Below are 27,911 nucleotides of genomic sequence, written 5' to 3' on the forward strand. Positions count from 1 at the left end.
TTGGAGATTGCCTCTCTCATACTCCAAGTTACTGTATTTAGTGTCTTCCAAAGTTTTTAATCATTTTTATCTGAGGTCTTAGAATTGGCTACTTTTTCTCTGGATTTTCCTTGAGTTTTGTGTCCTACTGTCTGTCATTCATTGTCTTATTTCCTGTTAGAAAATCCAAGGTGATGCCCCTCGCCACCTTGCTTACAGTTAGCACTCACGTGTCCAGTCCTCATTCCCCAGTGCATCTGTTCACTGCCACTTCAGCAATTAGCCCTTTCTCATAGGTTGGGCATAAATCTAGGCGCCTTTTTGTTGTTTTATTTTAAGCAGTGACCTTGTCAGCAAGGTGAGGGAGTATTGCGCATTCTCCTTTGGCAGTCTTCCGTCAACTCTTGAGCTTAAGGTTTCCATTTCCAGTGGGTCTTCCCACTGTCAGTCAGTTTGATTCTCTTTTGAGAATGAACCTTTCTTATCCTCCAGATGACTAAGCGTAGTTTTTCTCTGCAATGATATGACTTTGCATCTTTTTTTTTTTTTTATCTTTATCTGCTTCTTTTGAACAAGATTGTCCACTGTCCATTTCTAGATTTGTATATCATTCTATTTTAAAATATCTGGGGGTGCCTGGGTGGTTCATTCGGTTAAGTGTCCAACTTTGGCTGAGGTCATGATCTCACAGTTGGTGGGTTTGAGCCCCATGTAGCATCTGTGTGGACAGCTCAGAGCCTGGAGCGTGCTTCAGATACTGGAGCCTGCCTCAGATACCGTGTCTCCCTCTCTCTCTGCCCCTCCCCCACTCATGCTCTGTCTCTCTTTGTCTCTCAAAAATAATAAATAAAAAGTGTTAAAAAATTTTTTAAAAATACAAACATCTGAGGCTAGAAGCTTTGTTCTTTACGCTCTTTTCCTTTCATTTTTAAGCTATTTTCTCCTCACATGTAGGGTTTTTTTTTTTTTAATGTTAAGGTTTTGATAGAACAGTGCTGTGATACTCTTGATGTTTATTTTTGTCATTTTTTTTGGTCTTTATTTTTTCTGATTGTCTCACTTGTGATTAAATCCTTGTTACCAGATCAACAAGTCTCCTACAAGGTATTTTCTCCCTGATCTTTATTCTTTTCCCTCTGTCATCACCAGGAGCTCTCCTGGTTGTTCATTACCTTCTTCAGAACCATGTCTGTGTTTCTCAGGATTGTTTCTTCAAAGTCATGACTTAGCTTAAAGAACTGAGAAGGCTCCCGTCCAATGTGCACATCCATCTCATTTGCATTTGGCCGCTGTTCACTAATTTTTTTAATTAAAAAAATGTTTTATTTAAATCAAAGTTAGTTAACCTATAGTGTAATAATGGTTTCAGAAGTAGAATTTAGTGATTCGTCACTTACATATAAACCAGTGCTCATCCCAACAAGTGCCCTCCTTAATACCCATCATCCATTTAGCCCATCCCCCTACACAACACCCCTCCAGCAACCGTATTTGTTCTCTGTATTGAGTCTCTTATGATTTGTCTCCCTGTCTTTATCATATTTTTTTTCCCTTTCCCTATGTTCATCTGTTTTGTTTCTTAAATTCCACATAGGAGTGAAATCATATGATATTTATCTTTCTCTGACTGACTTATTTCTCTTATCCTAATACATTCTAGTCCCATCCATATTGCAAATGGCAAGATTTCATTCTTTTTGGTCACTGAATAGTATTCTATTGTGTATATATACCACATCTTCTTACTCCATTCATCAGTCAATGGACATTTGGGCTTTTTCCATAATTTGGCTATTGTTGCTAGAGCCACTATAAACACTGGGGTGCATGTACCCCTTAAAATCAGCATTTTTGTATCCTTTGGATAAATATCTAGTAGTGCAATTCTGGGTCATAGGGCATTTTTAGCTTTTTGAGGAACCTCCATACTGTTTTCCAGAGTGGCTGCACCAGTTTGCATTCCCACCAGCAGTGCAAAAGTGTTCCCCTATCTCTGCATCCTCGGCAACATCTGTTGTTTTCCAAGTTGTTCATTTTAGCCATTCTGACAGGTGTGAAGTGGTATCTCGTTGTGGTTTTGATTTGTATTTCCCTGATGGTGAGTGATGGTGAGCATCTTTTCATGTCTGTTAGTCATGTGGATGTCTTCTTTGTAAAAGTGTTTTTTCATGTCTGTTGCCCATTTCTTCACTGGATTATTTGTGTTTTGGATGTTGAGTTTGATAAGTTCTTTACAGATTTTGGATATAACCCTTTATTTGATATATCATTTGCAAATGTCTTCTCCCATCCTGTCAGTTGCCTTTTAGTTTGGGGTTTGTTTCCTTTGCTGTGCAGAAGCTTTTTATCCTGATAAGGTCCCAATAGTTCATTTTTGTTTTTATTTTCCTTGTCTCTGGAGACTTGTTTAGTAAGAAGTTGCTCTGGCCAAGGTCAAAGAGGTTGCTGCCTGTTTTCTTCTGTAGGATTTTGATGGTTTTCTGTCTTATGTTTAGGTCTTTCATCCATTTTGAATCTATTTTTGTGTATGGTGTAAGAAAGTGGACTTGTTCCATTCTTCTGTATGTTGCTGTCCAGTTTTCCCAACACCATTTGTTTTGAGAGACTGTCGTTTTTCCATTGGATATTCTTTCCTACTTTGTCAAAGATTAGTTGGCCATATATTTGTGGGTCCATTTCTGGGTCCTCTATTCTGTTCCATTGATCTGTGGGTCTGTTTTTGTGCTAGTACTGTTTTGATGATTACAGCTTTGTAATGTAGCTTGAAGTCTGGAATTGTAATGCCTCCAGCTTTGGTTTTCTTTTTCAGGATTGCTTTGGCTGTTCAGGGTCTTTTCTGGATTCATACACTTTTTAGAGTTGTTGAGCTCTGTGAAGAATGCTGGTGTTATTTTGATAGGGATTGACATTGAATGTATAGATTGCTTTGAGTCGTATCAACACTGAACAGTATTTGTTCTGGGGTGCCTGGGTGGCTTAGTCAGGTAAGCGCCTGACTTCAGCTCAGGTCATGATCTCGTGTTTTGTGAGTTAGAGCCCTGCATCGGACTCTGTGCTGACAGTGTGGAACCTGCTCCGGATTCTGTCTCTCTCTCTCTCTCTTCCCCTCCCCTGCTCATGCATTTTTCTCTCTCTCAAAATAAGTAAACTTAAAAAAAAAGTCAATATTTGTTTTTCCGATCCATGAGCATGGAACGTTTTTCCATTTCTTTGTATCTTCTTCAATTTCTTTCATAAACTTTCTGTAGTTTTCAGCATACAGATCTTTGGCCTCTTTGCTAAAATTTATTCCTAGGTATTTTATGGTTTTTGATGCAGTTATAAATGGGATTGATTCCTTGATTTCTCCTTCTGCTACTTCATTATTGGTGTATAGAAATGAAATGATTTCTGTACATTGATTTTATATCCTGCAACTCTGGCGAATTCATATATCAGTTTTAGCAGTTTTTTGGTGTAGTCTTTTAGGTATTCCTCATAGACTATCATGTGGTCTGTGAAGAGTGAAAGTTTGACTTCTTCCTTGGCGATTTGGATACCTTTGATATCTTTTTGTTGTCTGATTGCGGAGGCTAGGACTTCAACACAGCATTGAACAACAGTGGTGAGAGTGTAGACATCCCTGTCATGTTCCTGACCTTAGGGAGAAAGCTGTCAGTTTTTCCCCATTGAGGATATTAGCTGTGGATCTTTCGTATGTGACGTTTATGATCCTGAGGTATGTTCCTTCTATTCCTACATTATTGAGGGTTTTTATCAAGAAAGGATGCTGTATTTTGTCAAATGCTTTTTCTGTCATCTACTGAGAGGATCATGTGGTTCTTACCCTTTCTTTTATTAATGTGATATATCACATTGATTGATTTGCGGATGTTGAACCAGCCCTGCAGCCCAGGAATAAATTCCACTTGATCATGGTGAATAATTCTTCTAATGTATTGTTGGATTTGGTTTGCTAGTATCTTGTTGAGAATTTTTGCATCCATGTTCATCAGGGAGATTGGTCTGTAATTCTCCTTTTTGTGGGGTCTTTGGTTTTGGAATCAAGGTAATCCTGGCGCCTCTGTTTACTATTGAACTGCTGGTCACTAATAAGGACTTGCCAGAGTTTATAAGTCTTGATATCTCTGTCTTCCTGAATCTGGCTGGCAGGAAAGCACTCACCTGATTAATTTGGCCATATCTACATGATTTCTAGTTAAACCTGGCTTGTACTCTTCAAATGGACAGAACAATAGGAGCGCCTGGGTGGCTCAGTCGGTTAAGTGTCTGACTTCCGCTCAGCTCGTGATCTCATGGTTCGTGAGTTTGAGCCCCACGTCGGACACTATGCTGACAGCTCAGAGCCTGGAGCCTGCTTCGGATTCTGTGTCTCCTCTCTCTACCCCTTCCATGCTTATGTTCTGTCTGTCTCTTTCTCAAAAATCAATAAACATTTAAAAAACAAACAAGACCAAGATGACAGAACAACAAGTATTTAAACATTTTATTTTTTAATCTGAAAGTATTCACCTACTTTTAAGTATTTAAGTTCATTTGTTTTAAACAGACATATGGGGGGGTCTTGGTGGCTCAGTCAATTAAGTATCCTACTTTTGATTTCTGCTCAGGTCATGATCTCATGGTTAATGAGATCCAGTCCTGTGCTGGCAGCATGGAGCCTGCTTGGGATTCTCTCCCCCGCTCGCTGCCACTCTCCCTCGCATCCTCTCTTTCTCAAAAAAATAAATAAATAAATTGACATGAAAACGTACTTGGGAGTAATGGACATTGAATTCTTGATGAATTACTTCAAAGATGGGAGGGAGAGAAGGGTGAGGAGTTACACAGGCCCCAATTTTATATGTAATGTTTTATGTGCCTCATCTTTTTAGGAAATTAAGCATAAGGTTAGGTGGTGGATGTACAGGTATTTGAAAAATTTTTTATTGCTATGTTTGTATATTTCACAACTATGAAGATTAAGTGTTTAAAGTATTTAGTAAAAAATTAACATGATCCTGGTAAAGCTGAGATTCCTTTTTGCGGGGGGTGGGTTCTGGCTTTTATTTATTTTATTTTATCTCATCATGATACATGTACTCTTTTTTTTTTATAATGTTTATTTATTTTGAGAGAGAGAAGAGAGAGCTCGTGAGCAGGGGAGGGGCAGAGAGAGAGGGAAAGAGAGAAAGAATCCCAAGCAGGCTCTGCCCTGCCTGTGCAGAGCTGGATGCAGAGCTCAGACTCATGAACTGTGAGATCATGACCTGAGCTAAAATCAAGAGTTGAATGTTTAACCAACTGAGCCACCCAGGCACCCCTCTTTTTTTTTTTTTAAATGTTTATTTATTTGAGAGAGAGAGAGAGCGTGCACACACTAGCGGGGGAAGGGCAGAGAGAAGGAGAGAGAGAATCCCCAACGAGCATGGAGCCCAACGTGGGGCTCGATCTCACGACCATGAAATCATGACCTGAGTGGAAATCAAGAGCCTGAGCCACCCAGGTGCCTGGTACTATACTGTTTTAATTACTACTGCTTTGTAATGTAAATGAATCTGGAATTGTGATACTTCTTGTTTTTTAACTTTTCAAGATTGCTCTGGGTATTTGAGGTCTTTTGTGGTTCCATACAAATTTTAGGATTGTTTGTTCTAGTTCTGTGAAAAATTATGTTGTTATTTTGATAAGAATTGCTTTAAATTTGTAGATTGCTTTGGCTAATAGACATTTTAACAGTATTTGTTCTTCCATCTCATAAGCATGGAATGTCTTTCCATTTCTTTGTGCCATCTTGAATTTCTTTCCTTAGTGTTTTACAGTTTTCAGAATACAGGTCTTTAGGTTCCTTCTTGACTATAGCCGTCAGCCTTTCTTCTTCCCCAGCAGTAACAGCTGTTATCAGTGTGAATTATACCAGCCTTTTTCTAGGTCTTTGTGTTCACAAATACATACCCTTAGAAAGTGTATGATGGTGTTTATATTTTAATTTTTTCATGTCGTCACATTGCAAGGCACACCTCATTTCATCGCACTTCACTTTATTGCACTTTGCAGATGTTGCTTGTTTTGGTTTTTTTTTTAAACAAATTAAAGGTTTGTAGCAACCCTGTGTCGAGCAGGTCTGTTGGTGCCATTTTTCCAATAGTGTTTTCTCACTTTGTATCTCTGTGTCACATTTTGATAATTCTTGGAATATTTCAAACTTTTTCATTATTATTGTATTTGTTTTGGTGATCCCTGATCAGTGATCTCGATGTTACTGTTGTAATTGTTTGGGGATGCCACGAACCACTCCCTTATAAGATGGAGAACTTTGATAAATGTTGTGTGTATTCTGCCTGCTCCACCAACTGGCTGGTCTCTTGTTTCTCTCCCTGTCCTTGAGTCCCCATTCCCTGAGACACAACAGTATTGAAATTAGGCCAATTAATGACCCTTACAATGGCCTCTAAGTGTCTAAGTGAAAGGAGGATCCACTTCCCTCACTTTCAATCAAAAGCTAGATGTGATTAAGCTTAGTGAGGAAGGCATGTCCAAAGCCAAGACAGGCCAAAACTAGAGCTCTTGTGCCAAACAGCCAAGTTGTGAATGCAAAGGAAAAGTTCTCAAAGAAATTAAAAGTACTACTCCAGGGAACACACAAATGATAAGTGAAAACAGCCTTATTGCTGATATGGAGAGAGTTTTGTGGTCTGCATAGAAGATCAAACCAGCCTATTCCCTTAAGCCAAGGCCTAATCCAGAGCAAGGAAGGCCCTGACTCTCTTCTATTCTGTGAAGCTGAGAGAGGTGAGGAAACTGCAGAAGAAAAGTTCGAAGGCAGCAGCGGTTGGGTCATGAGGTTTAAGGAAAGAAGCCATCCAATTCTGTAATGTAAAAGCACAAAGTGAAGCAGCAAGCATGTAGAAGCTGCAGCAGATAATCCAGAAGATCTAGCTAAGATAATTAATGAAGGTGACTACACCAAACAATAGATGGGCAATGAAAGCTGGTGTATTGTTTTTTTTTTTTAAATTTTTTTTTTCAACGTTTATTTATTTTTGGGACAGAGAGAGACAGAGCATGAACGGGGGAGGGGCAGAGAGAGAGGGAGACACAGAATCGGAAACAGGCTCCAGGCTCCGAGCCATCAGCCCAGAGCCGGACGCGGGGCTCGAACTCACGGACCGCGAGATCGTGACCTGGCTGAAGTCGGACGCTTAACCGACTGCGCCACCCAGGCGCCCCAGCTGGTGTATTGTTTTAATGTGCATTTTCCTGATTATTAGTGAGATCAACCTTTTTATATGTTTATTGACCACTTATATTTCCTTTTATGTGAAATGTCTGTTCATGTCCATGTTTATCTTGGGCTGTCATTTTATTATTGATTTGTAAGATTTCTTTACTCTAGTTTGATACTTTGCTTTATATTCAGAGGCAACATCTCTTTGGAATTGTCTTTATTATTGCACATCTCTCTTTGACAAGCATTTAAAAATTACAGAATCAGCTTGTCAAGTTCAAGGAGTAATCCTGCTGAATTTGGTATTGCTTTAGTTATTACAGGTTAATCTGGGGAGAGGTATCATGTATTTTACCAACACCATTTGTTGCATCTTTTTCAGCCTAATATGCCTGTTCTGAATTAGATCATTTGTTTAATGCTGTTGCTTTGTGATAAAAATTAAAATAGTTTACCTTTCTGTCATATTTCCTTTCTTTTGAAATAATTGTCATCTCTTTTAACATATTTCTTTTCTAAATATATGTTATCTGAACTGTCATAAACGACTACTTGTGGGATGTACAATAGTGGGTGGGAAAATTCTATCATCTCTTTTGTGTCTTGTTTTTCTAGCAATCCCCAAAGTGAGATTGGAGACAATCTACATTTGCGGAGTAGATGAGATGAGTACCCAGGATATCTTTTCCTATTTTAAAGAATATCCTCCAGCTCACATTGAATGGTTGGATGATACCTCCTGTAAGTACATGCAAGTTTTTTTTTGAATATGCTTTTGTTTATGATTTTAGGAGTTCTTGCCATGTCAGATGGTGAATGATTATGGTTCAGACTACTTGTCTAGCCCTGACGTCTGCCTTTAGCCTAGGAGAGAAAGATTGCCCATTGATGAGAACCAGAGTGTCTTAGCCAATCTGCCAGATCATACTCCATGAACATTCCACATCAGCTCAGTGGTGATGACCAGGGATCTAGGAGGTTGGTTGCTGGCATCTAAGTCTTATGTACATGACTGAGGCCTCCTTAACTCCCACAATTTCCCAATAAAAGGGTGGATCCAACTGTATAGACTTGGGGCTGTATGTTCAGGGCTTTAGCTTTTGTCAGTGCACCTTCCCATGTAGCTACTCACAGGTCTGGTTCTGCCTTAGTATCTGAGCTAGAACTGAACCAGAACCTTCTGACACTGTATCAGACCTCTCATCTCTACTTGCTTTGGAACTTTACCTGCTTGCTCTAACTTGTGAACTAGCTGTAATTTTTACTTGCCTCCCCACTCCAAGCCTGGCAGGACCTGTGGTAACTACTCTGCCAGCTTCTTGTCTTAACTCACTTACAGTCTGGCTTTACTTAACTATCAGCTTGCTGATCTGCTAGGTTGTACCCTGAATAGCTGCCTGGGTTTCCCAGCTCCTTTCTTTAGAAGATGTTGATTCAGGGGCACCTCGGTGGCTCAGTTGGTTGAGTGTCTGACTTTGGCTCAGGTCATGATCTCCCAGTTTTGGGATCAAACTCCACATTGGGCTCGCTGCTATCAGCACAGAGCCTGCTTCGGATCCTCTGTGCCCCCCTCTCTCTCTCCAAAATAAATAAAACATTAAAAAGAAAAAAAAGCTTTTAAAGATGTTGATTCAGTGTTTTCATTGAAAGAAGAAACATGATTGAAGAGTTTTCTCCATTTTTCCATTTGCTTAACTTACACCATCTAAATAAAAGGTTGACACACCTTTTTTTATGAAGGGCTAGACAGTAAATATTGTAGGTTTTGTAGGCCATACAGTCTTTGTTTTGTTGTGTTGGTTCAGCTCTGCTATTGTAGCATGAAAGCAGCCATAGACAATATGTTATTGAACGAGCCTGGCTGTTTTCCATAGAAATTTTTTTTACAAAAACATGGGGGATGTATACTTTATTTTACATTAATTATACCTATATAAAGCTGGTACTAATACAAATAAATAAATGAACGGGTGGTGGACTGGATTTGGCCTACAGGTTGTAGTTTGCTAATTCCTGATCTGAGTCACTCAGACTATAGCTAAGGGATATTAGAGTTGGAGGGACCCTTATTAGATTTACACAGTTTTGCTAACTCATGTTGTACATCAGAACTGAAAAACAGAGAAGGGAAATTGTTTACCCAAGGTCACATGGCATATTTATAACAAAAGTGAGAAAGAATCTGTAGCCTTTCATTTCCCAAACTGAGATGTAAGTGAGATGTAAGGTTAACTTTAGTTTGAGAAATGCTGTTTTAAACAAAATTAAACAGATTTCTTTTCTATAAGACTTTTCAACACCTTTTTCTTGCTAAATTCTCTTGCTTAAAGAAGCAGATTAAAGTAGTTGCTACAAAGCCAAGTGGCTGTCATGCCTCCATTGTATATTCTGTGGATGCCATCATCACTCATACTTTACAGTGGGAAACAGTCATTCAGCACATTTGAGTGATAAGGAACAGCAGATGGCTTCCCTGTAGGGGACAGTAGTATGAAGGATAATCCAAATTTGTTTTGATGTTATCATCTTGTCGTCATCGTCATCATCATCATCAGAACTGCTAACACTATGTAACACTCGCTGAGCCAAGCAGGTTTAATACACAGAACCCATTTTCATCGAATACTTGACAGTTATTTTGTGGAACCCCATTTGGGAATGCAGCTCTAGGCTGATTTTATCAAGGAGGTTTTACTACCACTTTCTGTACTTCTTTCATTAGTTGGTTTGTACATTTACTGATGCTGATCTGTAGCTAGATGAGGCCATAGCAAGGAACATGTTGCAGTCTTTGTTTTTAAAAAACTTACCATTTAGATGCGATGTCAGGTTTTATTTTACATTTTGTTTCAGGTAATGTTGTCTGGCTGGATGAAATGACAGCCACACGAGCCCTTATCAATATGAGCTCTTTGCCAGCCCTGGATAAGATAAGAAGCAGGGATGCCAATGAGGACAGGTCATCTGAGAAAAGTAAAAAAGGTAACAACACAAAGGAGGGACTTTTGGGCTAAAAGTCCTGTTATTTACACAGTTAGTTTGGGTTTCTGTGCAGAGCATTATATAGCATTTCATTGTCAGTTGTTTCTAAAATAAGCTATGATAATCTAAAGAGGGAGAAAATCTTGAACTTTTAAATTACATGAGATGGAGTTATGTTAAGGTTCATCTTGTTGCTTGCATTATGTTTTAGACAAGCAGGAAGACAGTTCAGATGATGATGAGGCCGAAGAAGGAGAAGTTGAAGATGAGAACTCCAGTGATATAGAGGTTAGTAATAGGGCAAAGATATATTAAAGGTTTGAGTGCAAAAGGCTGTCTTTTTATATGACAGCAAAAGCTGTCTTTTTATGTAAGTCTTAAAGACTTAGTGCATTGCATTTTTCCTCTGGCTTTCACTTTTAGACCTTCGGAGGGTGCACCAGGTGCCTGGCCTTTCAGTTCATGTGGCTGTAATGAGTGATTCTTCTTGAGATCATAGAATTGTACTCATACTTCTGTATAAAAGAAAATGGTTTTATTGAGAAATACTTTGAAGTGTTACCTGTCTAATCCGTAAAATTAAGAAGAAGCAAGTGATGGAATACTTCCTGATGGAGCATGTATTTTGTTGGAAATATCAAAGTGTATTCATTTAAAGAACATTTACTGAGTACCTGCTATATACCAAATTCTAGGTGCTATGGATATAGATCAAGCCAAAGTCCTTCCCCTGTTGGAACATACATTCTAGTAGAGAAGACAGAGAATGCACAGATACACAGATATGTAATATAATGTCAGGAAGTGAGGAGTGCTATGGACGAAAGTAAAGAAGGGTAAGCAGATAGAGAATGATGGAGACTCTTAGAATGTTCAGGGAGAACATCTGACTTAGCAATGCTTCAGAGGAACAGTGCTGTCATGCTTTGAGAATTGTCAAAGAATGCTTTCTCAATCAATGGTGACTTTGCTGTTGAATAAATATTAAAGAAGCTTTAATGTTTATATTGAAAATGCTCTTTTTTCTTAAGTTGGACACATTGTCTCAAGTAGAAGAAGAGTCTCTGCTAAGAAACGATCTTCGTCCAGCTAACAAACTTGCTAAAGGAAATAGGTTATTCATGAGATTTGCTACAAAAGGTAAATGTGATTCTTGGCATTGATTTTTAGTTTTAATCAAAGTCATTTATTTTTCAGTGACATCCTTCTCTTTTGAATAGGAAGTTCGGTCAAGTAATCTCAAAGTCCATTCAAACTGTATAATATTCTATGCTTGTAAAATGATGGCTTGCTGCCTAAGTTAAATTTCAGACTTTGAAAGTGAATGTTAGCTATTTGTATACTTTTGTGATTTTTGCCTAAAGGAAGTTATTTTCTGTTAAAGCTACTTTGCCCTCTGTGTTTTTCAGCCAAATTATCATCTGAACTATGAAAACATTTTTTTAAAGTTTTTATTTATTTTTGAGAGAGAAAGAGTGAGCAGGGGAGAGGCAGAAAGAGAGGGAGAGAGAATCCCAAGCAGGCTCCATGCTGTCAGTGCAGAGCCCAATGTAGGGCTTGAACTCATGAACCATGAGATCATGCATGACCTGAGCCAAAATGAAGAGTTGGATGCTTAACCGACCGAGCCCCCCAGGCGTCCCTGAAAACATTATCTATCTATCTATCTATCTATCTATCTATCTATCTATCTATTTATTTTTTAAGGTTTATTCATTTCTCAGAGACAGAGACAGAGCGTGAGTGAGTGAGGGGCAGAGAGAGAGGGAGACACAGAATCTGAAGCCGGCTCCAGGCTCCGAGCTGTCAGCACAGAGCCCGATGTGGGGCTGGAACTCATGAACTGCGAGATCATGACCTGAGATAGAGTTGGAGGTTTAACCAACTGAGCCACCCAGGCGCCCCCCTGAAAACATTTTTAAATTATACTTTTAAATTTATCACAGCAGTGTCCTCCTGGACATTGCTAATAGTGCCCTTCAGCTCTACTCTAAGGAGTCCAATTAAAAGCCTCTTAAATTTTTTAATGTTTTTATTTATTTTTGAGAGAGAGAAAGAGAGTGTGCGTGTGAGCATGTGGGGGCGAGGGGTAGAGAGAGGAAGATGGAGGATCCAAAGCGGGCTCTGTGTGGACAGCCGAGAACCTGATGTGGGACTCGAACTCACCAACTGCAAGATCATGACCTCAGCCGAAGTTAGGTGCTTAACCAACGAAGCCACTCAGTCGCGCCAAGCCTCTTAAGTTTGCAAGGCTCTTTATGCACAATGATTTTGGTGTACATTAAAATATGTAAGAATTTTGAAGATGGAGTACTCTGGTTTGTTTTTCTTGACTGAGACATATTTTAAGAGTATAGGCTTGGAGTGCCTGGGTGGCTCAGTCAGTTAAGAATCCGACTCTTGAACTCACCTCAGGTCTTGATCTCAGGGTCGTGAGTTCAAGCCCCATGTTGGGCTCTGCACTGGACATGGAGCCTAGTTTAAAAAAAAAAAAAAAAATGGGGCACCTGGGTGGCTCAGTTGGTTAAGCATCCGACTTCGGCTCAGGTCATGATCTCACGGTTTGTGGGTTCGAGCCCCGCATCGGGCTCTGTGCCGACAGCTCAGAGCCTGGAGCTTGCTTCTGATTCTGTGTCTCCCTCTCTCTCTGCCTCTCCCCTGCTCACGCTGTCTCTGTCTGTCTCTGAAAAAAAAATAAATGTAAAAACCAAAAAATTAAAAAAAAAAAAGTATTGGCTCATTATTTTATCGACTCTGCCTCAGTTTTGGTTTGTCTGTTACCTCCTCATGATTAAATCAGGTTGTGTGTGTTCGCAAGAGTACCACAGAAGTGCTGCTGTTATCATTTTCAGTGCATCGTGTCAGGAGGCACATGATATTTATTTGTCCCATTTCTGGAGGTGTTAACTTTTCTCACTTGGTTAAAGTAATGATTGTCAGGTTTCTCCTGTTTTTCCATTTGTAAATCTAAAATTTGTAGGGAGGTACTTTGAGATTATGTGAACTGCTTTCTGCTCATCATACTTCCAATTATCATCCATTGAGGACTTTTTAATTCTACATTTCTTTATGAGTTGGCATTCTGCTACAAGGAAGAACTTTCTTTTTGTACCCATTTGTTTATTTACTTATATCAGTTTAGACTCATGAGTCTTATTCAGTGGTTTATCATTCATTCGTATCATTTGTTTGATTTACAAATGTTCTTAGATTGGGCCAGAGGAGTCCCTTCAAGTTATGTTATTTTGACATGCCTCCATGATTCTTTGAGCACTTTCTTACTTTGTGGCCCAGTGAAACATCTTGTTTTCCCAGACTCAACTTGTACTTTTCCTGTCCCAGATCTGGAATCAGCCATTTCTCCAAGGAGCTGGTGGGCATGTCTTTCTGAAGGGTGTACATACTAGCTTGTGCCACTGTTTACTGGATGGATACCTTCACATTGGTTTTCATCCTTTGCAGTCAGTGAGTGCCCTAGGAGCCATCAGAGATGTTTTTGTTATGAAAGTTATGTTATGTTATTTATGTTATGTTTATGATGAAAACATCAGAGATGTTTATGTTATGAAAGATCACTGCCCACTTTTTCTTTCTGTTAACTGGCATTTTAACTTGACAGAATTGATCTTTTCTGTGTTCATTTGAGTGGCTTATTGGAGTACATTCTAGATAAATGGTGCTAGGCTATTTTCTTTAAGCCATTTTGAGGAACATAACAATAAATTGGAAAAACTGGTTTACCAAATATATGGAATTATGTATAATCTGTTTCTTTAATACTTAGATTCTGTGTTATTGGTGTTGTCATTCAGAAACAAATGCCTTTCAGGGGACCAGTAAAACTACCTCATCTAGAAAGCCTTTTAGTTTTTGAACAGCTCTAATGACTGAAGTTCTCCTATGCTTCTTGGAACTTTGTATGCTGTGTTGTTGTTTTTAATAGTATTTTCTCTGTGAGGTCAGTCAGCTCCTTAACAACAGCTTAACCTCATTCATCTCTGTTTTTTGCCCCACCCCCTCACCACTGCAGTGCTTTTATAGGCACTGAGAGTGAATGTTTGTAGTGCATCTTTCCCTTTTATTGGCAAATTGTGCTGATGTGATCCCAGCTACAGAAAACATTTTTTTTACGTTTATTTATTTTTGAGAGAGAGAGCAAGTGCGAGCGAGCGGGGGAAGGGGTGGAAGAGAGAGACACAGAATCCAAAGCAGGCTCCAGGCTCTGAGCTGTTAGCATAGAGCCCGACGTGGAGCCCGAACTCACAAACTGTGAGATCATGACCTGAGCCGAAGTCAGACGCTCAACCGACTGAGCCACCCAGGCTCCCCGGCAAACATTTTTTTAAACCGTTCAACATTGTCTTCACACCAATGGGAAATCCTGGGTAACTGTTGTAATTAATTTTTAGATGACAAAAAGGAACTTGGAGCAGCCAGAAGAAGTCAGTATTACATGAAATACGGGAATCCAAATTACGGAGGCATGAAAGGAATTCTTAGTAATTCTTGGTGAGTCCAAAACTTTAAAATACAGTAGTTTAAATAGTACTTAAGGTTTTCTTAATCGTTCAGTTGGTCTTCTGCAGTGCAGTGTCAGTGCCATGTGTGGACTTGAAGGAAGACAAGAAGGAGTCAGGATTCTTAACTGTGGTAAATGGTATGAAAGGCTGAGTTACAGTTTCATGTAAAATGTCTCTGTTTCAGTACCTAACATTTCATCAGTGTATAGTTGAATTCAATTAGTGGATTTCAGAGTCCTTCTTGTTGGTTTTTGATCATGTGCTTATTTTGGAACGTTGCAGGAAGCGAAGGTATCATTCCCGTCGCATTCAGCGGGATGTGATCAAGAAGAGAGCCCTGATTGGGGATGACGTTGGCTTGACGTCCTATAAACACCGACATTCCGGTAGTTGCCTGCTCAGCTCTTGGGTAGACACATGTTTGGCTCCCGAAATCATATTCTTATTCTTAATACAGTCTTTTAAGGTTCCAAACTTTATCATCCTCTCTTCCTTGCCCTCACCCTCTGCCAACATATAGGAAAGTAAGTCAAGTCACAATTAATTTTAAATTGCCCATACAAAAGAGGTCAAATGATTTTATGAAAGCTGTTCTAACAAAAAAAAGGCCAAATGTGACATAGGAAAAAGTGAAAATTTTTTGTAAGAATCTAATTTTTCTACTATTAATATCAAAAGCTGAATGAAAAAAATTTATCAGATGACTTGATTTTATTATTTTTTTTTGTCTGATGATGAAAATAGGCTGCTGTGTCTGGTGTTTTATGCTTATTGGCTCATGCACACAAATGCCTCAGCTAAATGAGATATCATGACCTGGGTTTCATTTCGTTTGTTTGTTTGTTCCTTCCTTTCTTTCTTTGGTGCTTATTATAGAAGAACCATTTTCATTATGTTTTATAAAGATTTGTTTTTATTTTGAATCTAAAGATGTGAAATCTTCTACATGCTTTGAGAACTAAGTTAGCATACAAACATGGGATAACATGCATACATGTTTATCATTATGACAGGGATAAGGAGAGGTGAAGTCTATCGTTTTTATTTTATGTGTATATCCAAAATTGTATATTTGAAATCTGCATCTTAAAAATGCACATACTTTTCTATTACACAGTTATAGGCTTCTAATTTCAGTTACTCTAAGATATTTTTATAATCTTTATGTATATATTACTAAAGAAATTAAAAAGCAAATTGCCCATAATCCTAGCACTCTAATATAACAACTGATTTCATTTTACATTTTTCCTATTTGTCTCTTCATAATAAATATAATCGCTATGAACATATATTTTATAGTCCTCCACTTATGAGCATCTTCTCATGAACTTTGAAGTTAGAATTGATTTTCATTGTTCACAGTGGTTATGTGCTATAAAGTCACTGTGACAATTGATACAGTGAATACTAAACCATTCAGAGACTCTGGTCACACCATTTCCATCAGCTGATCAATATATAACCTTGTCTGATGTGTGTTTCTGTTTAAAGACATTTAATACATATTATTGATTCATTAACATTGGGCTCACGGCCAACAGCACTATAACTCATGCTTGAACAAAGCTTATTTAACATGTATTTTCTCTATAAGGCATATCACAGCTTTCTTGAGCTTAGAAACACTAGACAGCTTTGGAACTACACTTGGAAGCCCTTTTCAACAGTGAAATCACCAACAAAAGCCTCAAAAATATGAAAAACATGACACTTAATAGTCTGCAAAAAGGATACTTGTGTATAGTATGAGAGCTGAAACACGAAGGCAGAGTGTTGCCTTGTTTGACCTCAGCTGGGAATATGCCTGTCTGGTTTTTTTGCCATTCCGCATATGTCCACAAATGATCATGAAAGCACTGTGAGTGTGGATTTTGGAGTTACAAATAAATTTGGCAGATTTGCAAATATAGAACTCCTGAATAACGACAGTCGACTGGATTGTAGGTAATTTTATAATATCCGTCAGCTTGCCAGATCATACTTTACCTAGCCATTCTTCTGTTGTAGATATCGGAATGGCAACTGGGTTGGCACTAATATAGATAATGCTCCAGTAAGATCTCAGGCATGGGAACCCCACCTTTTTAAAAAAGGCCACAGTGTAGAGCAGAAAATCAGATTTGTTAGTTTTAATACTTTTCCTAATGTTTCTTGGTTAAATTTCTTAGGACTAGTAAATGTTCCGGAGGAACCCATTGAAGAGGAAGAAGAGGAGGAGGAGGAGGAGGAGGAGGAAGACCAGGACATGGATGCAGATGACAGAGTGGTGGTAGAATACCACGAGGAGCTCCCAGCTCTCAAGCAGACCCGGGAGCGGAGCACATCTAGGCAGTCCAGTGCCAGCAGTTCAGACTCCGATGAAATGGACTATGATCTAGAACTGAAAATGATTTCCACTCCTTCACCAAAGAAAAGCATGAAAATGACCATGTACGCTGATGAAGTGGAATCTCAGTTGAAAAACATTAGGTAAAAGCCTTTTCTTTTTATCAGTGCGAGCTTTTAATTTGATTTTTTAAATTAAAATTTTTTTTTTTAATGTTTGTTTATTTTTGAGAGAGAGAAGGAGGGGCAGAGAGAGAGGGAGACAGAGGATCTGAGACAGGCTCTGCACTGATAGCACAGAGACCGATGTGGGGCTCGAACTCACAAACCGCGAGATCATGACCTGAGCTGAAGTCGGACACTCAGCTGACTGAGCCACTCGCTTTTAATTTGATTTTAAATACTAATTCCTAACTTCCTCTTAGCTCCTCTTAATTTTATAATCACTTTTATCTGTTCTAATTTCAGTCTTATGAAGAATTTGAATAAAAGCATCCATTTGTTTCTTTAAATACACAATTGATGCCTTGTTATAAAAATGTTAGTATATTAAGTGAAAATCACCCATGGTTTCAATCTCTCCTAAAATAGCGACTTAGCAATTGAATGAATAACTTTCCTGCTAATTTTATGTGTATACATAACACACGGAGAAATATATTTCTTCAAAAATGAAGTTGGATTTATATTGTTTTACAGTGTGCTTTTTCCATTTCATATATATAGACCTCTGTTATTTTTTACCCAGATGTAGTCCATTGTTTGAAAGTAGCATGATTTATTTAACCGGTCCCTTATTGATGGACATTTAGGTTTCTATTTTCTTACTGTTGCACTAATTAAATTTCTTGAATTCCAGTTATTGTACAAAACAATATGTGTGTTTAAAAATGTGGTGTTGCTAAATATCTTTCCAGAAGGGTTTTACTCACTTTATAACCTATTACTTATATACTTACCAAACTTATCACTCTCTACTTTTTGCTAATTTTGTGGGCCAAAAAAAAAAAAAAAAAAAAAAAAAAGTTATTTTAATGTGTATTTCTTTGATGACTAGTGGGGATGAGCAGATTCCTGAGGGCAGATGTACAGCTCAAAGGGTTGGTTGGGGTCTAGAGTTGCTCTCCCTAAGTGTACTTGGTGGTATGTTTGGGGAAAGGAAAAACAGTTCAATCTGGTTTGTTTGTATAACTTTGTTCACATCCTTATTTTTAGTTTTTAGAGAACTTTCCAGTGTTGAATGCTGTCAGAATAATGCTGGTGCATGGTAGCAGATGTCTTTGACAGAGAAGTCTGCTCTTTAAAGAAAGAGATTATAGATACTCTTGTATCTTGACTACTGTGAAATCACAGCCTCCATGAACAGAGATCCCTGAGCGCTTTGCAGGCCTTACTTAATGTTTGTCTCAGAAGGGAGGGAACTTGTAATTATACATTCTGTGATAGTTTACAGGTATCATTTGTGGAAACCACCCTGGAAAACTCAGGAACCTATTTGCCCTGACTAGTCTCTCTGTAGCAAGCTGATCATGATTTTTATAAGCAAATAATTATTGGTGTATGGTATTTGTGAGTGAATATTTGGTATATTAAATTGGGTATCTTAAGTGTTCTCCGAAGTATATGAGATTGTTGCATAGGCGTTGTCCCACAGTTGAAGTTGGTTAATTGTGCCTTTTTTTTTTTTTTAAAGGAACTCCATGAGGGCAGATACTGTATCCACAAGCAATATCAAAAACCGAATCGGTAACAAGTTACCAACTGAGAAATTTGTAGATGTCCGACATCTGTTAGATGAAAAACGTCAGCACACACGTCCACGGCCACCAGGCAGCAATACTAAATCAGGTAGTATTCATTTGCATTTCTCAGCTTCATTCTGAGCTCCAGAAAGTGAATTCAGGCAGAGATAAGTCTTTGGTTAAAACATTGCCATTAGTGAACCGATTTAGTTACCCTGCTTCATCACTTCTAAATTTTTGGTTAGGCATTGGAACCTTAAGACATGGAACATGATCGTACTTTTGCAATACTGGCTTTCAATATTTTTGTCCCAATTATTTTGCTCTGAATGTCATTGATATACTTCATACATAAGGATAATAGAAATTAGGTTGGGTTGTTGTGTAAATGGTTAAGAATTTGAACTAGATAGTATGTATGTGCAAATACACATAGAGTGGGTACTTGGGCATGCCTGCTGTGTGCCAGGGGTAGGTGGGAGTGTTAGAATCTTTGGAGGGTCTGCCGAGTCATCCTAGGACTCAGATGTAGTAACGTGAGTGTGCACATTCAGGTAATCCCACCCCACAGCAGAGTGTAAGTGTTCTCATAGGTCTGTAAGCAGTGGGCAGTGGGCACACGGAGGGAGGGAGGTCTACTCAGGGAATTGTGGAAGGCTTCTCAGAGAAAGTGGCTTTAGTGCAAGGCCTTGGTAGGGGTGGTGTGGGCTCTCAGTTGGCAAACCTAGTTTTTTGATGTGGGAAGTAACCTAATCTTATGTCTATTTTAGAAAGATAATTTTGTGGCCAGGTGGGGTAGGGTAGAGATTTATTTATTTTTTTTTTTAATTTTTTTTTTTTCAACGTTTATTTATTTTTGGGACAGAGAGAGACAGAGCATGAACGGGGGAGGAGCAGAGAGAGAGGGAGACACAGAATCGGAAACAGGCTCCAGGCTCTGAGCCATCAGCCCAGAGCCTGACGCGGGGCTCGAACTCACGGACCGTGAGATCGTGACCTGGCTGAAGTCGGACGCTTAACCGACTGCGCCACAGATTTAAATCAGTAACAAGGACCTGAACTAGATCTGGGAAAGTGGAGACAGAATGGATGAGAACATCAAACTTTGTGAAGATAGAAGACTCAGCATTGGGAAGAAGGGAGCAAAGGGAAAGGAGCCAAAGGGCTCAGCCCTGAGGAACCAGAAAATTGGGAATGCTGCTCTGTGAGACAATTAGCAGGATGGGTAAAAACCCCAATGACTTGCTAATAAACCTGTTGTTGCTGCTGCTGCTGCTGCTGTGTATTGTTAGAGGGAACTCAAGAGGACAGACTTCGGAGGGATGGGAGGGAGGAAAAGCAAATTTGATTTGGAATATCTTCCCTTGATCCTTTGGGTTTTAGCCATCTTGTTACATTTATTGTTAAATGTAATAAGTTTATTAAAAATTCCTTATATGTTCAAAGACTGTGGCTTCTGCCCTCAGGGAACTTATAGTATTGTTAGCTGAGATGTTTGGAAATTCTTTGGTATACTTGGTTCTACTAAAAACAAAAAAACAAAAACAAAAAAAACAAAAAAACCAAACAGCTGATTCTGCCTCAGAAATTCCTTTCTGGAGCAGTCAGCTGAGAGGCTTTTTTTCCATTGAAAGCCCCTATGTCTGCACTTTCCTAGGGGAATCCAGACTGATTACACAGAAGAATTTTAGAAGCTTGATTTTGTCAGGCTCTTTGTCCTCCTTTGGGGAGATTTGGCACTAGGTCCTGTAGAGATCTCAGGTTGACAGTATGAATAGCAAAGCACACAAGCTTGGTCACAGTAATACTTTTTTTTCTTCTTCTAGATATACGCCAGCGGTTAGGAAAAAGACCATATTCTCCAGAAAAGGCTTTTAGTAGTAACCCAGTCTTTCGGAGAGAGCCTTTTTCTGATGTACATAGTAGACTGGGTGTTCCCAGGCAAGATGTTAAAGGCCTCTACTCTGATACTCGGGAGAAGAAATCAGGTTGGTAACACTTAAAACTGAAGGAGATAGGAATTGGGTAAGAGCAGACTATAGCATAGAAATACTTTGTTAGTTGAAGGCAGGAAATAGCATATGTCAAAATTAAATTATTTTTCCTCTTCCGTTATAGTCATTGTCATAATTGTAATAATAACAGTATAGGAAACTTAGAAAATAGAAAAAAACAAAACCAGCCTTGGTTCTTTCTGTTTAGCACAAATACTTTTTAGTCTTAAGTCTCCATTAAAGTCTTTGTCCATATACATAACCTGCTTTCTTCATTTTATTGTGATCATTTTTCCACACTGTTAAATTCTTTTTTTTTTTTTTAATATTTTAAATGTTCATTTTTGAGAGAGAGCGCGAGCAGGGGAGGGACAAAGAGAGGGGGACAGCTGTGCTGACAGCAGAGAACCTGATGTGGGGCTGGAACTCATGAACCGTGACATCATGACCTGAGCCGAAGTCAGAGGCCTAACTGACTGAGCCACCCCGGTGCCCCACATGTTGTTAAAATTCTTTATAAATAAAATGTTTAATTGCCTTATAGTATGCTATGAAATTCTAAACACATATTTCTCTATTGTGAGATATTAATAAAGTATATTTTAAAAATGAATAGATATTGGGCCAAATCTCTGAAAGTTTACAGTGTAGCAGGTCCCTCACTTTGCAGAATTTATAGCTGGGAATGATCTGGGAATGGCCCGCTCCCGGCAGAATGAAGCTCTACACTGAATGGTGAGTCTCACCAGGGAGGGGAGATGTAGCATAAGTAGCCTTGCAGGTGATTCTGATACGCATATGGGAGGCACATGTCCCTAGCTGTGAGAGTCTCCCATTGGGTCCAGATCCCTCACTTTGCAGGCAGGGGACTATAGCCAGGGAAAGGAGATAACCTTCCCAACACTGCACAAAAGTTCCAAGAGCCACAGACCCCCTCCCCAGTGTTTCTTGCACATTAGGTTGTTGGCAGTGCCCCTGCTTCTCAGCATTGACCACCAAAACTGAAATGCCTTCTCACCCAAACAGGTAGTTTATGGACTCGCTTAGGATCTGCACCCAAGACCAAAGAAAAGACCACGAAGAAGGTGGATCACAGAACACCGGGCACTGAGGAAGACGACTCTGAGCTGCAAAGGGCATGGGGGGCTCTGATAAAGGAGAAAGAACAGTCTCGCCAAAAGAAGAGCCGGTTAGATAACTTACCATCTCTCCAGATTGAAGTTAGTCGGGAAAGCAGCTCTGGTTCAGAGGCAGAGTCCTGATGCCCTTGGGGCCAATGGCAGCTGCCCTAAAGTCTGACATTCTCGTGCAGGGTGGGGTGCACAGTAGGAACCTTCCCTCCCTCCCCCTGCAGGAGTTGGCGCCTCTCCTGCTCTTACACAGTCACCCTCAGCTCTTGCTACTTCAGCAAGACATATTAAGAATGTGACGTGTTTTGAAGGGCATCTATCTTTTGCTGCAGAGTTAGAGTTCTGGGCCCTCAACTTTTTTCCCACTATCCCACAAGCTTTACCCTTTGAGGAAAAGGCAGCCCTCCAGATTTTGTAGACGTTTTTCTTAATATTTTTAACATTGTGTCTTTTAAAGAAATGTTTTACACAGTTCATCCAAAGAGCAGAGAACTGAACTTCTCACTATTGCCTTGGCCCTGACAGCTGTTACCAGCACCCTTTTCCCAAGAAAAGTCAATTCCCAGGTGCTTATTGGACAGCCTTCGAGGGGGAAGATGAGGGAAGCTGCCAGCTCACCCTTCCAGGACCCTAGTGTCGGGGCCGAATGTCATGGACCTGACTACAGAGGTGCACCAGTGCCGCCCAGGTAGATAAGAGATGCAGCGTCGATCGTGCTTCCATTCCTTCCTGGGGATTTCTGTTAGGGGCCTCTTCGTAGCAATCAGCTTGAAGTGAAGATCAAGTTCAGTGCTGTGGGATTTTTAGGAACAAAAAACTGTGACTTCTGGATTTGGGGTGGACTTTTGTGCTAGGGGTGGGGTCATGGGTTAACGTTGAACAATTTTTAAGTCTGTATTATGTTTAAAAATATTAATGATTTAAAAGTTAAAATTTTTAATTTTTATATGTGAAAATACTTCCTGTTGGCTACAAGGGAAGCTCAAGTGGTGTCTTATGTGTGCTGTTAAATATATATTATATACTTTGGAAGAAGGCAAAGAGAGGAGTCTCATTATTTTTAAATGATCCTAATTGTATAGTCTGTCTGTTGTATATAGAATTCAACTTGCTTTTTGGCCACTGTAGGAAAAAAAAAATCCATCCATCAGAGATGGGGTCCTGTTGTTTATTATCACTTCAGAAGTGATATGTTGGTATTTATTCTATTTCCAAGTTCTGGCGCCTGAAGTTATCTTTAAAACTGGCTAATAAGATCATAGTTATGGAAATTTTAGTTTGTTTATTTCTTGTTTGTTTCTAAACTCCTTTCAGATTATTTTAAAGGCAGTAGATTATTTTGTCTTCCTGTTTGATCTCTATCTTGAAGTATTTAATGTTTATATTCCTTTGCAGGCTTAAAAATAGTGTTTCTCTTCAATTCACTAGAATTTAGGAGTTAGAGATTGTAAACCTTTGTCCCTTTGTGATGTCTCAGCTCTTCACCTGTCTGGCTTGTTTCAGTACCTAGTGTAGCCCTGGATTCTAGAGATCTTTACTTGTGGCTGAGCTAATGGTCGCATTGATAGTTGATTACAGTATGGTGTGATTGAATGCAGAATGCTGCTGCTAATAAAGAAAATAAAGGGCTGTGGGACTTAAGAGCTGCAACAGTTGTACTGTACCATGTTTTGTTGGTTAACCTGCTTTTTTCACTCCCTTTAGAAAGATTGGAGCCTGTAACTATTGTATGTTTCTGCTTCCTGATAGGATTCTGGGAAAGAGCTGGTTCTCTGCCAGTTGAGACCTAATGTTTCTGAAGTTTCTCAGCTATTTTGGTCCTGTGAAGCACACAGCTGAGAGCCAGGTTCTTGAGAAGGGGCAAGGTTTAGGGAGTTGGTAGAGTGAGAAGGACAAGGACCTGAGAGTCAGAGACCCGGGTGCCAACTCCTAGTTCTGTCCACAGGCCTGGGCCTCAGTTTTCCCATCTGGCAACTGAATGGGCTGGTACCACAGCTTCTGACTTCATTGGTGCATCTCTGTGGTGTTTTTACTCTTCCTGAAGCAATGGTTGTGGTGGGCTGGCCAGCCCTGGTTTCTGTTACAGGCGTGGGGTGGGTCAAAGAGACAGTTGAGGGTTGTGACACCATGAGGTTGTGGACAAGGATTCACCCCCATCCCTTTTCCATTACAGTCTGTGGGTCTTCAAGCATGACAAAGCTGTCCTTGTGGTCAGGGTCCTAACTGATGTGGTCTCAGCAGTGTTCAAGAAATGCCCTTCTTTATGCTTCTGTGTTTCCTAGTCATGACCTTTTCCACCAGTAGTTCAGGCCCATCTGTCCCATGACCTTAAGCCCTTGCCAGTCTCCTTTTAGAGATCAGGGAAGGCTTTCTGGGAGGGTGGTGGTGGTGTATAGTCAAAACTGGACTTTTGATCTAACCAAGAAAAATGCCCGCTTGAGCAGCCTTGCAGTCCTTACAAATACACAGAACCAGAAAAGTATCTTAAAGATTTTATTTCCCCAAGTTATGGTTGGTCACCTCCTGTCTCACTCTCCAGCCTACACTCAGGCACTCAGATCTTGAAACATCTTACAGAGGCTTTGAATGCCCAGGCCCTCTCTTTGGAGTTTGGGAGTGGGGGTGGATAGTCAGGATGGTCCCCTAGTGGCAGCTCAGCGTGCCTGGGTGCTCCTTATGCATGTGGGCAGGAGAGCTACACACTTTTCTGTATTCTTCTTAGTCTTTACACATGAGATTTCAAATACGTTTTGCTGCTTGATAGTAATTGCAGATACCTCATTTCTGTGTCCCCACTCTCCCTCTTGGGAGACACACCAGCTACCCAGGAGAACTTGGGGAGCCCGTGACAAGCGCTCCTCTGGCCTCTAGTCTGGTCCCATGAAATCTTCCCCTTAGTTCAGTCACTATCTTCTCCTGCTCTTTCCCTGTGGCAGCCTCCTCCCCGGTCTCTGCCCCGTACCCCGTCCCTTCCTCTGTTATGTGCACTGCAGCTGGGATAAACTTTCGTTGTTTTTTGCAGCTTTACTGAGATATTATTTACATAGCATACAGTTCCCTCTTCTATAGTATACACTTCAGGGGCACCTAGCCAGCTTAGTTGGTAGAGCATGTGACTTTGATCTTAGGGTTGTGAGTTCGAGCCCCACGTTGGATGTAGAGGTTACTTAAAAATACCTTTAAAAAAACAGTATACACTTCAGTGGCTTTTAGTCTATTCACAGAATTATGCAACCATCACCATAGTCAATTTTAGAACATTTTCATCACCCTAAAGAAACCCAATACCCATTAGCAGTCACTCTCCAGTCCCCTTTCCCACCCTGGCAACCACTACTTGTTGTCTCTATGGATTTGCCTATTGTGAACATTCATATAAATGGAATCATACACTTTGTGGTGATTTGTGATTGGCTTCTTTCACTAAACATATTTTCGAGGATCATGGTGTATTGTAGCATGTGTCAGTACTTCTTTTTATTAACGAATGATATTCCATTGTACGAACAGTACATTTTATCTATCCGTTCACCAGTCGATGGTCATTTGAGTTATTTCCATTTTTGGCTGATATGACTAATGCTGCTATGGAACATTTATGTTCAAGTTTTACGTGGTGATGTTTTCATTACTCTTGGGTTATATACCTAGGAGTAGAATTGCTGGGTCATATGGTAACTCCGTTTTCACCTTTTGAAGAATTGCCAGACTGTTTTCCCAAGTGGCTCCATCATTTTCCATTTTTCCCATTAGTGTATAAAGGTTCCAGTTTTTCCGCATCTTCATCAACACTTGTTATTTTGCAGTGTGAATTGGTGTCTCATTGTGGTTTTGATTTGCATTTCCCTGATGACTAATGATGTTGGGCATCTTTTCATGCACTTCGGAATGAACTTTCTTAAAGTTATTCCTGTTATTCCTCTGCTTAAAACCTTTCCAAACTTCACTGTTGCACTTGGAATAAATTCCAAACTACTGTGGTAGCTCACAAGGCTCGTGTTCTCATCCTCCCCTGCCCTTGTGCCCACAAGTTCCCTGGACCCACCTTGATCTCACCAGCCTTTCAAACTCTGCTCGGTGCTGTTCTTCTCTAGCAGTGATGCGCTCCCCCGGACCTTTCTCTCTCCCATCTGAGCCTTGCCTTCTCTTTTGCTCATCTTCAAGGACTTAGAGACCCCTCCAGGAGGCTACCTCCCAACTTCCAGAGCCAGATTATGGGCCCCTGCTATGTATCCCACAGTACTGCCTTGGACGAGACTCGGCTCCTTCCACGGTTGGGTTATACAGTCACACCTAAGATAAAAATGGAGTGTAACCAAAATTCCTCTTGGAAACCCTGAGTAAGGTGCCATGTTGAAAACCAGCATCGAAAGATCCAGCACAGTTGGTTCCTTCCTGTGTGGGAATACATCAGAGTTTCTTTGGTTGAGCTCCAGATAAAATGGTTGGCCTGCAATTAGGGCCATATTGTGCAAAAATACCCACATATTTTTAGGTGTTGGACTTACACTTAGGCAAGCAGCTCACTTTTGAAAGGGCTCTTGGGAACTATAACAGGCCACAAGGAGCGGCAGGGTCACAAGCTTGTCTTAGGCCCTCCAGCCGGTCTGTTCAGTGAGTGGAGGCGCCGGTGAAATGGCGCAAATGACTTAACATTGTTTTCCTTTTTCCTTGTCTTTTTTTTTTTTAACTTTTCAGAAAAATATACCATTGTGTTTGCCTAAGTGAAATCTGTGTATGATGCCAAATCTCTGTACCCGTCCCCACCCCCTACCCCGAATCAGCACACCTATATGCTGAATTGTAATACCCTGATCCTACTTTGTCTTTTTTGCTAGATTGTAAGCTCCGTGAGAGCAGAGACCATGTCTGGTTTGTTCATGGGGGTTTCTCCAGTCTTAGAACATGTCTGGCACCTGGTAGGTCGTCTGGAAACATGTGGTGAATGTATAAATCCTTCAGCTGCAGGAACAGCTCCATTTTCTGAGGCCCTGGGGTCCTATTACAGGCTAGTCCTTGTTTTCTGCCCTGTACACACAATACTTGATGTTCATGTTTTATTTTCCCTGTTAGCCTGTGAGCTCCTAACGAGCAGGTGTCTTCATGTTGTTATCTCTGTGTCCTCCCACCATGCCAGTTCAGAGTAAGTAGTACTTAAAGAGTGGTTGGTAAATGAGTGAATTACGGTAACAACCCAGCTCTGGCTCCTTTGTCTGCAAGCTGGTCAAATTCTAGGTAGGACTACCAGATTCAAAAAGAGGAAGATGATCCAGAAGTGCATAAACTGTACTTGTATAAGGAAAAAAAAAACCTCATTAATTCGATCTCCATAAAATTCAAATTTTGATGATCTGGCCATATCTGAGCTGAAGCTTACTTGCTGTGTAAAGAATGTGTTAGAGAATCATGGAGGATATTTTTTAGAAAGCATTCATCTGCCCCAGGAGAGCAGGAAAGGAAGCTGGCCGGTGGATGAGAGGCCCCAAAGAGGGATTGCTGAGCCAGGTCTTAGGTGGGTCCTGTTGGAGAGGAAAGTGACATCAGTCCAGAGAAGGTGAAGAGGAACCCCTTTTCGGGCAGTAGCTCTTTTGCCTCCAGCAGCCCTCCACCTCTCAGTCTGGGCATTCTGAGAGTTATGCTGAAGTGCTAGTGGGCAGTTTGGATTCATATTAACAGCAGATCATGGCTTCACGGATCAATTCATCGCTGCACAAATAAATTTGGTGTATGAATAGTTGCTTTTAAACTTTATATAATGGGAAGCAAATGAGAAGTTAAACCATTTTTTTTCGTTTAAGAACTAAAAGTACAGAATGTTTTTGATAATTTTGAGAAAATCACACTTGCCTCAAGGCAGATTGTTATTGCATAATCTGACCAACAGAAATCCAGAACTTTTCTTACATGTTTATTAAATAAATCTTAGAAGAAAAAATATGGTAGCGTTTTTTAAAAATGAAATTCTATGAACATTTGAAAGGACTTTGATGTTCCTGGGAACATTTACGGAAATGCTGGCTCAAAAGCCT

At 40.0% G+C, this 27,911-nt stretch overlaps 1 protein-coding gene across 1 annotated transcript in view; it reads left to right on the forward strand.

Annotated features, from left to right (window-relative positions):
- Positions 1–27,817, forward strand: part of NCBP3 (nuclear cap binding subunit 3) — a 37,806-nt gene extending 9,989 nt beyond the window's left edge. Inside the window, exons 4-14 of the mRNA XM_047832074.1 lie at positions 7,802–7,927; positions 10,040–10,168; positions 10,380–10,456; positions 11,200–11,308; positions 14,578–14,677; positions 14,971–15,074; positions 16,860–17,160; positions 18,710–18,864; positions 20,585–20,746; positions 21,779–21,941; positions 22,408–27,817. Coding sequence (XP_047688030.1) covers positions 7,802–7,927; positions 10,040–10,168; positions 10,380–10,456; positions 11,200–11,308; positions 14,578–14,677; positions 14,971–15,074; positions 16,860–17,160; positions 18,710–18,864; positions 20,585–20,746; positions 21,779–21,941; positions 22,408–22,516 — 1,535 coding nt within the window. The 3' untranslated portion in view covers positions 22,517–27,817. The remainder of the gene's footprint in view (positions 1–7,801; positions 7,928–10,039; positions 10,169–10,379; positions 10,457–11,199; positions 11,309–14,577; positions 14,678–14,970; positions 15,075–16,859; positions 17,161–18,709; positions 18,865–20,584; positions 20,747–21,778; positions 21,942–22,407) is intronic.
- Positions 27,818–27,911: the final 94 nt, after the last annotated feature.

The sequence above is a fragment of the Prionailurus viverrinus genome, chromosome E1, assembly GCF_022837055.1.
Source record: "Prionailurus viverrinus isolate Anna chromosome E1, UM_Priviv_1.0, whole genome shotgun sequence".
Taxonomy (NCBI): domain Eukaryota; kingdom Metazoa; phylum Chordata; class Mammalia; order Carnivora; family Felidae; genus Prionailurus; species Prionailurus viverrinus.